The sequence below is a fragment of the Aulonocara stuartgranti genome, assembly GCF_965226115.1.
Source record: "Aulonocara stuartgranti genome assembly, chromosome: 7".
Classification (NCBI taxonomy): domain Eukaryota; kingdom Metazoa; phylum Chordata; class Actinopteri; order Cichliformes; family Cichlidae; genus Aulonocara; species Aulonocara stuartgranti.
The window spans coordinates 14,416,095-14,432,222 of record NC_138945.1 but is presented as its reverse complement, the minus strand read 5'-3'; the positions used below and the strand labels follow the sequence as shown (position 1 = coordinate 14,432,222).

Below are 16,128 nucleotides of genomic sequence, written 5' to 3'. Positions count from 1 at the left end.
CACTCAGACAGAAACTTATTCACCCGAAAGGCAAAACCCCAAAACACAAACTTAACAATGTGGTGTATGCTGTACAGTGTAACGAGGAATGCCCAGACCTCTACATTGGAGAGACCAAACAGCCACTTCACAAACGCATGGCACAACACAGAAGAGCCACCTCCACAGGACAAGACTCAGCAGTCCACCTGCATCTTAAGGATAAAGGACACTCTTTCGAGGATGCAAATGTTCACATTTTGGACAGAGAGGACAGTGGTTTGAAAGAGGAGTGAAAGAAGCCATCTATGTCCACTGTGAGCAACCATCTTTGAACAGAGGCGGGGGTTTACGACACCGACTGTCTGCCATCTATAATCCAGTTTTGAGATCCCTTCCCATATGCCTTAATGCCCACTCACACCCTGGGCCATCTGACCTCAGGAAATCAGATGATAGGGCTTTGGAGTTGACGCTGCACGCTGCAATGTATTGTGGGAGCGCGGTGGCATTTTCCGGGTCCACAAATCAAAACAAACACACAGTGTTGGAACGACGACAAGAAATATGCGTAAAAGCAGCTCAAAAGAAAACGGAGGGTATAGAGACCGATTGCGTCCAGAGGCGAAGCAGCGGTACTTGAAAAAAAAAAGTAGAGTGCATCGCAAATGTGGACCCATATGAAATACGGCAGTGGAGTAAAGACCCAGACGACTTACTGCCACTGTCCTACCCCAATATCTTCACGTATCTTGTTAACCTTAACCATCACGTTCGCATTTCTGAGTGCCCCATGTGTAACGTTGGTACCCAGTCTGGATTTGTTTGATCCATTTCATAGGCAGGCTTCCCTACAGTTGTGCGAAAGAATTAGCAAATCGTTACGTAGCACTGGGGCCCGGCCGGGCACAGCCCGAAGAGGAGACATGGGCCCATCCTCCCGCAGGCCCACCACCCGCAGGAGGCGCCATAGGGGTCGGGTGCATTGTGTGCCGGGTGGCGGCCAGGAGCGGAGGCCCTGGCGGACTGACCCCCGGCTGCCAAGACTGGCAATAGGGACATGGAATGTAACCTCACTGGTGGGGAAGGAGCCTGAGTTAGTGCGTGAGGTTGAGAGGTACCGGCTAGATATAGTCGGGCTCACCTCTACACATGGCTTGGGCTCTGGAACCAGTCTCCTGGAGAGGGGCTGGACTCTGTCTCAGTCTGGAGTTGCCCCTGGTGAGAGGCGGCGGGCTGGGGTGGGTATCCTAATATCCCCTCGGCTTGCTGCCGGTACGTTGGGGTTTTTCCCGGTGGACGAGAGGGTTTGTTCCCTGCGCCTTAGGGTCGGGGAACGGGTCCTGACTGTCATCTGTGCTTATGCGCCGAGTGGCAGTTCAGAGTACCCAGCCTTCTTAGAGTCCCTGGGGGGGGTGCTGGAGGGTGCTCCACCTGGAGACTCTGTTGTCCTGCTGGGAGACTTCAATGCTCACGTGGGTAACGACAGCGAGACCTGGAGGGGCGTGATTGGGAGGAACGGCCTCCCTGATCTGAACCCGAGCGGTGCTCTGTTATTGGACTTCTGTGCTAATCACAGTTTGGCCATAACGAACACCCTGTTCGAACATAAGAGTGTCCATAAGTGCACGTGGCACCAGGATGCTCTAGGCCGTAGGTCGATGATCGATTTTGTAATCGTATCAGCAGACCTGCGACCATATGTTCTGGACACTCGGGTAAAGAGACGGGCTGAGCTGTCAACTGATCACCACCTGGTGGTGAGTTGGATCAGGTGGCGGGGGAAGACGCTGGACAGACCTGGTGCACCTAAACGCGTAGTGAGGGTGTGCTGGGAACGTCTAGCAGAGGCCCCAGTCCGCGAGATCTTCAACGCACACCTCCGGCAGAGCTTCAACAGCATTCCGAGGGAGACTGGGGACATTGAGTCCGAATGGACCATGTTCAGCGTCTCCATTGCCGAAGCTGCTGCATTGAGCTGCGGTCGCAAGGTGGTTGGTGCCTGCCGTGGTGGTAATCCCCGAACCAAATGGTGGACACCAGAGGTGAAGGGAGCCACCAGGCTGAAGAAGGAGTCCTATCGGGCTTGGTTAGCCTGTGGGACTCCGGAGGCAGCCGACAGGTATCGACAGGCCAAGCGGAATGCGGCTCGGGCAGTGGCTGAAGCAAAAACTCGGGTGTGGGAGGAGTTCGGAGAGGCCATGGAAAAAGACTTTCGGGCTGCCTCGAAGAGATTCTGGCAAACCGTCAGACGTCTCAGGAGGGGAAAGCGGTGCTCTACCTGCACTGTGTATAGTGCTGGCGGAGCGCTGCTGACGTCGACTGAGAAAATTGTCGGGCGGTGGAAGGAATACTTCGAGGACCTCCTTAATCCCACTGACACGTCTTCCGAGGAGGAAGCAGAGTCTGGGGATGAGGGGAATGACCCGCCAATTTCCGGGGGCGAGGTCACTGAGGCAGTTAAACAACTCCTTGGTGGCAGAGCCCCTGGTGTTGATGAGGTCCGCCCCGAATTCCTGAAGGCTCTGGACGTTGTAGGGCTGTCCTGGTTGACACGCCTCTGCAATGTTGCGTGGAGATCAGGGGCAGTACCTGTGGACTGGCAGACCGGGGTGGTGGTCCCCATCTTCAAGAAAGGGGACCGGAGGGTGTGTTCCAACTACAGGGGGATCACACTCCTCAGCCTCCCTGGGAAAGTCTATGCCAGGGTGCTGGAAAGGAGAGTTCGTCCGCTAGTCGAACCTCGGATACAGGAGGAACAATGCGGTTTTCGTCCTGGTCGCGGAACACTGGACCAGCTCTTTATCCTCTCCAGGATACTTGAGGGTGCATGGGAGTTTGCCCAACCAGTCTACATGTGTTTTGTGGACTTGGAGAAGGCATTCGACCGTGTCCCTCGGGGTGTCCTGTGGGAGGTGTTGCGGGAATATGGGTGTCTGGCCCATTGCTACGGGCCATTCGATCCCTACACGACCGTTGCAAGAGCTTGGTTCGCATTGCCGGCAATAAGTCGGACTCATTCCCGGTGGGTGATGGGCTCCGCCAGGGCTGCCCTTTGTCTCCGGTTCTGTTCATAATTTTTATGGACAGGATTTCTAGGCGCAGCCAAGCTTTCGCTTTGGTGGCCTCAGAATCTCATCTCTGATTTTTGCAGATGATGTGGCTCTGTTGGCTTCATCGGGTGAGGGCCTCCAGCTCGCACTGGAGCGGTTCGCAGCCGAGTGTGAAGCAGCGGGAATGAGGATCAGCACCTCCAAATCTGAGGCCATGGTTCTCAGCCGGAAAAGGGTGGAGTGCCCACTCCGGGTCGGGGATGAGTTCCTGCCCCAAGTGGAGGAGTTCAAGTATCTCGGGGTCTTGTTCGCGAGTGATGGGAGAAGGGAGCCGGAGATCGACAGACGGATTGGGGCTGCAGCTGCAGTAATGCGGACGCTGCACTGGTCCATCGTGGTGAAGAGGGAGCTGAGTGTAAAAGCGAAGCTCTCAATTTACCGGTCGATCTACGTCCCTACCCTCACCTATGGCCACAAGCTGTGGGTAGTGACCGAAAGAACGAGATCGCGGATACAAGCGGCAGAAATGAGCTTCCTCCGAAGGGTGGCTGGCCTCTCCCTTAGAGATAGGGTGAGAAGTTCGGCCATCCGGGAGGGGCTCAGAGTAGAGCAGCTGCTGCTCCACATCGAAAGGAGCCAGCTGAGGTGGTTCGGGCATCTGACAAGGATGCCCCCTGGGCGCCTCCTGGGTGAGGTGTTCCAGGCATGTCCCACCGGGAGGAGGCCCCGGGGCAGACCCAGGACACGCTGGAGAGATTATATCTCTCGGCTGGCCTGGGAACGCCTTGGTATTCCCCCGGATAAGCTGGAGGAGGTGGCTGGGGAGAGGGAGGTCTGGGCCTCTTTGCTTAGGCTGCTGCCCCCGCGACCCGGCCCCGGACAAAGCGGATGAAAATGGATGGATGGATGGATGGGTTACGTAGCACGTATGTCTGCACAGTCACTCAATTCTATGTTTGTTCGCAATTTCTAAAACCTCGAGAGCCCCAACAATAATATTATTAAGCTATAAAGAGTGATATGAACATATATAGAACCGGAGTGAAAATGTCTGGAGAACACCAACAGATATCTGGAGATGGAAGCGAACTGGATATCAGCTCATCTCACGGCTGCTATCCAGGCTAGACGCCTTCATTTTTTAAGGTCCGCCATATAAGCTCCCTCATGTTGCTTTCAGGTTGGGAAAGAATAAAAAGACAAACCCTTTTTAAGCTCATTCCCGTGCCGGTCATGCGATCGAACATTGCAGCCGACCACACAGCAAGGACGAACCTGTTGTGTGTGCCTTCGCTCCTTTTTCGCTTGCGCTTTGTTTGGACCCGGAAAATGGTGCATCAGGCCAAAATCCTTTCCACGCCCACCCCTGTGACATCACACTCCAAAGCCCTATAGGGTGGGTCCAGGTTTCACAATGAGCTCACCCGAAACCCTGGCTGATTGTGACCCACACCCATTTTCAAACCTTGGCTCATGTGATTTGGTAGAGGATCATCAGGGGGTCCTTTGTCCCTCTTTGGGGGGAAACTCCCACTGGGTTTAAATCTGGGTCTCTCCACCATTTGACTTTTAGAACTGAAGAAGCTTCTCAGATGAGAGGTGAAACATCTTCAAGCAACTTAAAGAAGTCCAGACGCTTTTCTTTCCAAGCTCCTTAGACCTTATCTTTTGTTTGCTGTAATCTCTACATCTGATTGGCTAAAGTTAGCCCGTAGTGGGCTACAAGGATGACTTCAAAGGATGTCCTATATAACAAGAAATCTGCCATGTCAAGATGCAAATGTCTATAATTACCTCACATGTCTGTTCCAGTTCCAGTGCAGCCTTGTTTCATTCAACAGAGGCACAATCAATTGGTGTTCTCAATCCAAGATCGTCGACACCCTTATCCCCTCCTCATATGATGAGCATTAGACACTTTATTCTGTTCTTAGCAGTGGAACAAAACATCCACAGACTATAGCTTGCATAGAAAACGTTACTGCCAGGCACAGGCTTTCACTGATGTACTCCAGTGATTTAGCATTACATGCTTGTGTTACAGGGTAGCAGAGTAGTTTCGTCCCTAGCATGAGTCTCCATTAAACTTCAGTGCATAGTTTTTTGAGTATTTCTCATAACACACCTTGGCAGCATTATTTCAATATATATTCTGTCCATGATGAACACCCACATAGGTTATACCACTTGTCCCTGATTTTTAATAACATTTTTATTATACATTTGGTGACACAGTACTTTTAACATTATTGGTCCTTTTTCTACCATCAGGATTATTTTTCACAGGCTCAGGAAACAGCAGTCACAATCAGCCAGGAGTGAGGGGAAGATAGATGTGAAAGATAGATGATAAATAGAAGCACTTTTACATCATCCCCTGGTTTTTGAAGTCTCATGTTAAGGCCTTGAACACCTTATTGGTGTTTTGAAAATAGATGTGATAAGAGAATAGTGAATCATAAAGCACTGCGTGCTCATACATTACTGGCTTCTCATTCACAGAGTAGGTTTAGGTAATAACGTCATGTTGTATTCAGTAACAGTGTAAACTAGCAATTGAGACCATAAACTCATTATGAAAGTGTTCATTTAAGGTAGATTAAGGAAGACAAGGGCTGTTTTCTTTCTACGTCTGTACAATCGTTTCATTTTGGCAACCAGAGCATTCGCCCTCTGCTGGCCATTGAAACAAATCCCAGTTCAGGGTATTTCCACATTGGACTCAATGTTAAAACATCTGGCCTTTCTTCACTGCGATCATCTCACCTAACTTCTGTCCTGTCTCCTTCCCTCTTCCCAGAACCAGTCACATGATGACTGCCTCCTGTTAAAAGGGAGTTTTTCCATCCAACCTTCGTTAAGTGGTCAGAGGGTCGTCTAATTGTTGGGATTTTCTCTGTACTATTGACACAGTCTCTACCTTACAATATAAAAGACCTTGAGATAACTGAATTGAATTGCATTGAATTGGAATGACTTCCTAAATCTGGTTGGGTTATCTGTTCATTGTAAACTCTACTAACTTGATAATATAAAAAAAAAAAGCAAAAATATAAAATAAAGGAGCAATATTATGAGGTGGGAAAATGTAATAATACACTTTAACATTTTTATGACAAATTTCTTCGATCATTTTAATGATTTCCCTTTAGTGCTGCTTTGCTGTCATGTTAATGTAACCTTTTTTAGAAGTGGTACATCATGTCACTCACCATAGTGTGGGATGATAGCCCAGGCCATGGCTGAGGCATAAATTCCTCCAATCATCCAGAACATGCACAGCCAGCTCAGATGCTCTCCTCTCTTCTCGCGAGCCAACACCTCCGCAAAGTATGAGAATACTATCGGTACTGCTCCACCGATCCTGTAAATACAGCTTGTTGTAATTAGCTATGCATGCTCAAAAAGGCAATCCTCATTTGCCTCATCAGCGCTTGCAACAATGAACATTTATCACAATATGAAACTGATTTATTGTTACAGAAAACATTTCTTCATTTGTCACTGTGAATTGTACAAACGTCTGAAACTTTTTTTTAGAACATGTCTTCGCACATTTTTTGTTCATTCATGTCACAAAGCAGATTCTACACTATTCTGGCTTATTTTCTGAGTCTTACCAGATCATCAGGAGGCAACGGCACTATCCACTGCAGCTTAGTATTTATTTGCACAAACTATACTGTCATCTTCTTGACCAAAGAAAATGAAAAATCACCACACTGTAGCACACAGGATATTACAGTCTTTGAGCCATCTTTGCTGCTTTCTATCAAACTTGCTTATTATATCATTTTCCAGAATCACAGGTTGTGTGGCCTTTAAATTTAACATAGTGAACATGTCTCAAATTGCATTGTTCCATATTAGTACGTTGTTGTATCTTGTGTTGATGTGAGGGATAGGTGCACTGAACTGAACCCTTTCAGTGAGGTGTCAGTAGAGTCAGAAGGAGCCCATCTGTGACTGCAGTGACAGTGCCCATTTTTTTCATAGCCTCAGAGTGTCGTACATATTTGAAGAGGAAAAAAACCAAATGGCAAATCTTACTAGTGTATCTCTTAAAATTAGAATATCATCAAAAAGGTTTTTTTTTTCATAATTTATTTCAGAAAGTTACATTTTCATGTAATCATTCAACACGAAGCCTTTTTGTTTTAATTTTGATGATAATGGCTCATAGTTCATGAAAATACAGTATCTGATAATGTATTAGTTATTTCTACAGATCAATAAAAAAAGCTTTAACAATACAAAAACTTCTGAAAGGAATGTTCATCTATGCACAACTTTTTGAGATGCACTGGTTTTACTGTCAGTTTTATGGTTGACTACAGTGTTGCAAATGAGAGGCAGATAAAGAGCAATCAGCATTTCTTTTATTATTATACATTTGTTTCTGATTCATTTCAACATTAATTAGCTGAATTTAATATGGATAGATGGCTTTGGAGAAAAACAAAGATAGCATGTATTGAAAATGTTGAACTTCTCCTTTAAAGTCTGATCTGAGCTGTAGCTGTTATATCCCAAATTTCTCACTTGAGCAGCCATCTGTGACATTTTAATTTCTCACTACATGTAGAAACTAAGCGCTAACTCATGAGGAACAAGTAAAGAATCTGCATTGCCATATGCTTTGTATTACCTGAAAGATGCCAATATTAGATAATCCATCCATTTATTCATAAATTTTTCAAAGTGCTTATATGTCTAAGATGAGGTGATAGAGCCTGTCCTAACACTTAATTAGAGGTGGGGTACACCCCTTTCCATTTAAGATAAAGTAAATAAAACAAAATCAAAACCTTTTCAGATCATCAACATTACATATTCATAGAAACTGCGTAACTGCAAAAAGGCTTAAAGCAAATGAAAATGTATATGGCTTGTTTTCAATTCTCAAAAACAAAAAAACCAACCATGTATAAAGTATCCAGTAAATATTCAAGATTGTGGTGACACCCGAGAATCTGATGAGATTGGGTTGTGCCTTTTGTCCTGCTTCCTTCATGTCTGCGTGGGAGAAACTTACAGTAAGAGGTTATATATGTATGAAAATAATTGTCTATGATATTCATTCTAAAAATGTCAAAACCTGTTTAAGGTTTTGCCAGAGGAGTGACTGATATGACAAACTGGTTTAGAACATTAAGTAAAATTGCACTAAAACTTAATCTGTGTGAATTCTTTTTTTTTTTTTTATTATGGCACTGTGCTGTGAATGTCTTTTCCTATTTGCTGAGACAGCTTCTGATAGCAATGCTAATAAGGTAGGAAAAATTCAATGAAAGGAACAGTGAAACACACAGCACTGGATGCCAGATCGTATTTCTGCCAGAATGAGGATGGAAAACAAAACAGAAGATCTCAGTGACCCCTTACAAAGCAATGCCTCTTTGCTGTTATTCCCAAAGGTATATGTACAATCATAGATACCATCCCACACCATAGACTACTTTCTGCATACAGATTGACAACTAGTGGTGACATAAAAGCTAAAGCTGCTAATGAAATTTTAAAGCCATTAAGGCAGAAGCTGTTTTTCAGATGATGTGAGGTTTACTGGTTGCTTACAGAACTGTAATTAAATGCACAAGAGCTGAGTGCAGCTCAGGTAAACCAATCATGAATGCCCTCAGGCACTGTGGCCCATTCTGATTTGAATATCCATTTTGGTCTAGTCATGAAGCAGCACCAGCTTAAGCCATCACAACTTGATCTAAATGTTCATACACTATACAATCTAAAAAGGATATCATGTCACTGAGATGGGAGGGCTGTCAAGGATCTGTGCAGCCAAGCAGACCATGCTAGCATTAAAACACCCAGATGTTCATTTACACTACTAGCTGATTTCTGCAGACCTTTCTCTTTTGCTTTATTTCTTCTATACCCCTGGGTATGAGGAAGAGCGGATGCCTGGCAGTTAGTATAACCTCTTGTCATGTGTTTTGAATTTGGAGGAGGAGAGACAGCAGAGGAAGTGGTGGGAAGATAGATCAGAGGGTCTGCAGGAGCATGAGAAGAGGAAAGTTAAACAAACTTACCCGAAGCCAGACACCATGCGGCAGAAGAGGAACATACTGTAGCCCTGGACAAAGGAGGAAAGGAAGGCAAAGAAGCCGTTGACTGACATGGATATAAGCAGGCACTGTCTGCGGCCCACTTTGTCTGAGAGGCCACCCCAGAAAAAGGCTCCAAACATCATCCCCAGATACACAATGCTGCCTGGAGGAGGGGAGACAGGGGGAAAGACAGTGGTAGATAGAGAGAGAGAAAGAGGGAGAGCTATAAATGATCACAACCATCTGGAGTCAAGTGTTTGTTACTGAAACCGCTGAGTAAACAAAATCCATTTTACATTTTGGAATATAAGAAGACAGTTTCAGCAATTTATTCATGCATCCTCACAACACACACAGCTTTTAAGCTAGAGTTCATAGATAACAAAAACTCCATCACTAAAACTGACTTAACTTATAGTCTGTACTTAAACTACAGACTTTAAATAATCCCATAATCTAACATCCAATTATTGCTTTACTTTTTTTTCTATAACACATGGAAGAAAATGAGAAAAAATTGAATACAAAATAGATTTTGTTTTTGTTTAGACACAAAAAACAAAAACAGATTTCTTTGATATTTCTTATGTCTAGTTATTTGTTTTTACTCACTTACGCTCTGCTCAGCTAGATGGGCATATGTTAGGTACTTCTAGTCTTAAATGCATTAAATTACAAGAGCTGCTCAGTGTCCTAACAACATGTTAGACTGTTCAGCGCTCACACACAATAATGTCGTTCAAAAACTTCGGCTTAGAATATTTATCTATTCAATGGGATCTCATAATGTGGTAACTCAAGATTTTTTTTTCTTCTTTTTTTGCTGAAAGCCTAATATTGTACATTTTGCGGTGTAATGAAGATTTGACCATATATTAAATTTCTCCAAATCAAATCACTGTCTGACAACTGATATTTCTTAAAGTGTCTCTAGGAAAAATAGAGCAGCAGTTGACTTTGTGGCTCTGTTTCTTTGTACTGCTGCTTACCTGTGCAAGGTTGGGGTCATTTCTCTTCCCATGCAGTAAAGACATTGGGTGGCAGTGGTGGAGAGGGGTTAGGGTTGTCCTGTAAACAACCCACTTTTCTCCCTATGTTCTAATAAAAATGATAATTTGCGGAGGAAGGCGTTTGACATGGCAGCACCTGAAATAATCCTGGCAGATGATAGGAAGCAGCACCCCCCCCCCCCCCCCCACCTCCCCCCCTCCCCCCATGTTTGCGGTGATGGGACAGATACGCTGAAAGTGGAGGGCCTTATCAAGCTGGGCAGACATGATGGTGAGAGGTAGTGATTCATTACAGGTGACAGCCCCTAGATCTATGCACTTCAGCTGCAGAGAAGGCTCTCCTATAGGTAGTAGGATATAAAGGTGAAGCTTCACTCGAGCTGGCTTACAAATATCAAACTGAATATCAAAAGTGCTGCATTCTGCACAAACTGTTGACACTTTTTGATTTGTGTAGCTACATCTGAACGTGTGTACTGAAGAAGATGCTATCTGGGAGCACTAGCTCATTTGTTTTATGGCTTCACTCACGCTGAGTTTGTATCTGTAATAAAGGGGGAGGGTGATGGGGCATCTGAGAGGCATTCTGAGATTGGATTTGTGATTTCCTGCTGGGTTCAAACTCAGGTCAGACCTTAAGGGCCTTTATGCAAATTAGCAAGGGTCAGTTAGAGGCACTGAAGCACATGGGGGAAAAGGTTTTAAGTGCTTTTCTCAAGCAGGAAACCATACATACAAATGCATTTTAAAATCCCAGTGGTATAAATACTCCCACATAAAAGAAATTAGTAAGTGAGACTGCTTAACAACAGCATGACCAAGGATATTGAAAACAGTGCATCCATCCAGTAGTGCTTGCAGTAGAGCCCCATGAATCTTCATGTAGATACTGACGTTGTAACTGAAGGCCACTAATTGCTAGTTTCACCGTACTATGAATAGTGACATTAAATATAATTTATTCTGTCATGGTCCTGGGTCGGTGACCCAGCGCTTTTAGTTATCATTTTCTAGTTTATGATGATGATGATTATTATTGTTTGAGTTCTGTGTGTTATATTTGGTCTGCCTTTGAGTCTGTGTCTCTGTCTATGGTGTCACCCCATCTGTTTGTGAATCTGTCTGTTTAGTTCAATGTCTTGTCTGGTTCCATGTGTCTGAGTTTCCTGTTTTATTGTGAAGGTCTGTGTCGTATGTGAGTGTGCTCAGTTTACGTTTCCCCTGTCTCGTCAGCTGTGATTTCTCCCAGGTGTGTTCCCCTCCTGTCTCTCATCCCTTGATTACTGCCATCTGTGTATTTAAGCCCTGTGTTTCTCTGTGTCAGTGTCGCGTCGTACCCTCATCTAGCTGTGTGTTCTGCTTCTATGTTCCTAGTGTTTGGTCTCCTGCTCCAGTTTAGTGTTTCTTTCCAGTGTTTCAGTCCTTGGTTCCTCTGTTCTGACTTTTGGTTTTCTTTTGGTGAGTTTAGTTTGTACGAGGTTTTTCCCAGCAATAAAGCTGCGCCTTAAGTTTCACTTCCGTGTCTGAGTTCTGCATTTTGGGTCCACCACTCCTGCTTGCCTACCACACAGCGGTTCATGACATATTCATTCTAAGAAAACAGCAAAACATGTAATAGATACGCCATTTGATTATGTCTATTTCACGCTTTGCCTATCCAAAGTGTGAAAAGGACACACTTGCAGTAAGTTGCAGTAAACTGCAGTAACAGCAGAGTGAGATATTTTATTTCAAGCCAACATGAAAATAATGGGGGGGTTTAAATAGACATTATTAACACATTTGCATGTACATACAAATCAGCCGCCTAGCTTAATCGTTTCTGACAATTACGGATCCTGGAATGCACTTCATACGTTTTTTGCTCACTACCGACTTCGTGGTTATATTATTTCCCCTTGCTGGTAATGCTATTTCTGCATGCGTGCCCATTTCACGTTTTGGATAGGCAAAGCGGGAAATGGACACGGTGGATCAGCATATACATACTTGCTTTGCCGTGATACTGGGTTGGACACTGGATAGACACAACTATCCACTACTGTCACGGTCGCAGTGGCAGACCGTGTGGAGAGTGTGTTGAGGACCCAGGTGCGAACACAAGTGAGGATACGGGAGTGCACTTAAACAAAAGCGAGCCTTTTATTGTGACTGATGATCACGAAAGAAACAAGAATGAGGGCAGCACAAGAGCAGTAACTAAACAAACCTAAACTGGGAACAATCTATGCTATGGCTGGGGATACAAAAGACTGGGCATGGAAACACGGAGGGTGGGAACACAGACGACGCGACTCAGACTACATGAAACACAGAGACTAAATACACAAGAGGGATGATCAGGGGAAGTGGCCACACATGGGAGCACAGCTGACACAGATAAACATAACAAGACATGGCAGGAGTAAACAACACTGAAGGGAGACTGTCAAAGTAAAACAGGAAGTACACAGAGGTGCAGACAGGAGGAGAGAGAGAGCACGGGCATAGTGGGCTGGGGAAACATGGAATGAAACACAAGGAGGGGAGACGAGGGCTCACAGATACATAGAGGGGCACACAGGGGATAAAAGTCACAAGGGGAAATCAAATAAGGAACAATACACGAAAAGACATGAATACTAAGACTGCTGGGCCAACATGGCCCAGGATCATGACATCACCCCCCCCCCCCCCCCCCCCCAAGGGCTGGCTCCCGACAGCCCAAACCCGAGAACCAAAACACAAGACAAACAGAGAACAACCCACCCAGGGCGGGAGGCGGGGGACCCGGACAGAGGGAACGAAACCAAACAAAAGATGAGGAGCATGAACCAAAACTGAGTCCAAAGACACAAAAACAGTTCAAAACAGGGAGGCAAATGTCCAAAGAGGTCAGAAGGTCAACCCGGGGGGCGACAGCACAAAAGTTCACAATTCAGCTGTTCCGGGGCCGGCCACGTGAAAAAGTGGCAGTGGCGGCAGAACAGATCCGGAGGCCGGCCGCGTGGAAGACGGCGGCGGCTACAGAGCGGGTCCGGAGGCCGGCCGCGTGGAAGATGGCGGCGGCTACAGAGCGGGTCCGGAGGCCGGCCGCGTGGAAGATGGCGGCGGCTACAGAGCGGGTCCGGAGGCCGGCCGCGTGGAAGACGGCGGCGGCGGCGATGACGTAGAGACAGGTCAGGGGGCCGACCGCGTGGAAGGCAATGGCGGCGACTCAGGCGAAGGCGGTCTGGGGGCCGACCACGACGGCGATGACGTCCGGCTAGAGGCCCAGAAACTGGCCGACGATGCCGAGGTGCTGGATGTACTTTGGATGGGGGTGTAACAATCGCTGGACCAGGCGTGGAGGACAAAGGCTCGGAGGCCGGACCAGGCGTGGCAGAAGCAGAGGCCGCGGCTGGACCAGACGACGCAGAAGTAGATGGTGGCTGGACGGGCTCCCCGGGCCCTCCAGCTGACGTGGCTTGAGGCTGAACGGGCCCCTCGGACCCTCCAGCAGAGACGGGAGGCTGAACGGGCCCCTTGGACCCTCCAGCGGAGACAGGAGGCTGAACGGGCCCCTCGGACCCTCCAGCTGACGCGGAGAGAGGCTGAACGGGCCCCTCGGGCCCTCCAGCTGACGCAGTGGCAGGACCAGTAGGTGCAGAGACTACTGGCTGAACAGAAGGCTGAGCAGGTGATGGAACAAATGACTGAGCTAAACACTGGGGAGCTGGCTGAGCTGCACAGTGGGCTAAGGGCTGAGCTAACGGAAACACAGGAAAATGAACTATGGACTGGGCTGCTAACAGAGCTAATGACTGAGCTATAGACTGAAAAGCATGCAGTAGTGATGGTGGTGATGGTTGTGGACTGAACTCTCCTGAGCCTCTGGAACACAGGGAGGACTGCTGGGCGGGGTTGCCTGAGCCTTCAGCAGAAACAAGAATGGGTGCAGGCACCTGCCGGACACTAGCCGCTCCCACCCGAGGAGTAGGTACAGGTGCAGAGATGGGCTGTATCCTGGCTGACCTCACCCTGGGGACCGGCATGGGTGCAGGGGTGGACTGGTTCACAGCCCCCCTCACCCTGGAAGCCGGGACAGGCACCGGCAACGGCTGGGCAATTGCCCTTCTCACCCGAGGAGCTGGTACGGGTGCAGAAACTGACAGAGCCTCAGCCGGCCTGGAAACCAGAGCAGGGACCAACTGGACCTCAGCCTCCCTCACCCGAGGAACTGGTACGGGTGCAGGGGTACGCTGGGCCCGAGCTACCTCGGGAGCAGGAACACAAGCAGGCATTTTTCCCACCCTGTTTTACAGTCTTTGTTTTAGCAGGTTTTGACGTCCTCGGGTTAATAGTCTTAGAGTGAGCTGACTTAGGGATGACTGAGCCAGACTTGACAAAACCTGAACTGACAGACCCTGAACTGAGTGTTTTAGACCTGGTGACATTGCTCACAGTTTTTCCTTTAAAAGCATTTGCAGCCTTTGGCGAGTGCTTATTGTCTTTGATTTCTCCCTGTTCAAAGGGAGCAAAATGAAAAAACTTTTCCCAGTCTATGTCATCATCCAAAAGGGAGACTCCAACAGTGTCTGGGGTGAGTTTATTGTCCTTTTCAGTTATGGCTTCAGGTGGGATGTGTGAAAGGCAGTCATTATAACTCACCCCCGGGAGTGACGAGACAAGGGAAGCAAAACTAGAAACACTCACATGAGACATGGACCTTCAAAGTAAAACAGGAAACACTGACTGAATTCTAAACATGCAAACTTAACAGCAACTGGGGAGACAGAACATAGGAACCTGAAACATGGTACAAAAACGTCACAGTGGACATAACATGGAACACAGGGAAGCCATATGACAAAGCCAAAGAACTAAACCTATGATAACCATAACAGACCTAGGGAAACAAGAAACAGTACAACAAAGGACTCAAAACATAAACCATAATATAAAAACACAAGATCTCTTCAAAATAAAATAGGAAACATAATGAGACGCAGACATGACAACCAGAACTTGACAACGTAAGACACAGACATGAAACACATGAAGAGCAGGGGAGACTTAACATGGGTTGGAAACACAAGGGGGAACTAATAAGCAAATGAACCTAGGAGACCTAATGAGCTTAAACATACTATAAACATCAAAATGAACTAAAACTCAAAACACTGGGTCATAAGACCCAGGATCGTGACAACTACTGCTAAGCCACAGTACCTGCAATGGCAGCATGGCAATACAAAGTTGACTCCATGCTGACCCCAGTTAAGCAGCCAGAGCCTGACCTTTACGGTTAAGAAAAGCAGAGATAGCAGTCTAAATTGTCTTTTTCAACTTCTATCCATACCCGTTTCTACAGAATCTCTTTGGCAATCACTGTAAAGTTCTCTTTGAGATGGTTTTAAGCTTTCTTTCAGTTTTATGTTCACACTTGTGCTTATTAGAATAAGGATTTAGATTTGGATGGATTTAAATGATAAATGTGTGGCAGCGCATCTGGGCACATGTTATTGAGTAATACAGAAGTAACAAGTAATCTAATATTTCTCCAGGAATGTAATGTCCATCCATCCATCCATCTTCATCCGCTTTATCCGAGGCCGGGTCGCGGGGGCAGCAGCCTAAGCAAAGAGGCCCAGACCTCTCTCTCCCCAGCCACCTCCTCCAGCTTATCCGGGGGAATACCAAGGCGTTCCCAGGCCAGCCGAGAGATATAATCTCTCCAGCGTGTCCTGGGTCTGCCCCGGGGCCTCCTCCCGGTGGGGCATGCCTGGAACACCTCACCCAGGAGGCGCCCAGGGGGCATTCTTGTCAGATGCCCGAACCACCTCAGCTGGCTCCTTTTGATGTGGAGCAGCAGCTGCTCTACTCCGAGCCCCTCCCGGATGGCCGAACTTCTCACCCTATCACTAAGGGAGAGGCCAGCCACCCTTCGGAGGAAGCTCATTTCTGCCGCTTGTATCCGCGATCTTGTTCTTTCGGTCACTACCCACAGCTCGTGGCCATAGGTGAGGGTAGGGACGTAGATCGACCGGTAAATTGAGA

The 16,128-nt window shown here is 47.0% G+C and overlaps 1 protein-coding gene across 1 annotated transcript in view; it reads right to left on the bottom strand.

Annotated features, from left to right (window-relative positions):
- The window catches only part of LOC309711614 (synaptic vesicle glycoprotein 2C-like), a 69,243-nt gene that overhangs the window by 26,965 nt on the left and 26,150 nt on the right, over nucleotides 1-16,128 (bottom strand). Inside the window, exons 3-4 of the mRNA XM_082542031.1 lie at nucleotides 9,083-9,263; nucleotides 6,245-6,396 (exon numbers count right to left, since the gene is read on the bottom strand). Of these exons, the coding sequence (XP_082398157.1) occupies nucleotides 6,245-6,396; nucleotides 9,083-9,263 (333 nt within the window). The remainder of the gene's footprint in view (nucleotides 1-6,244; nucleotides 6,397-9,082; nucleotides 9,264-16,128) is intronic.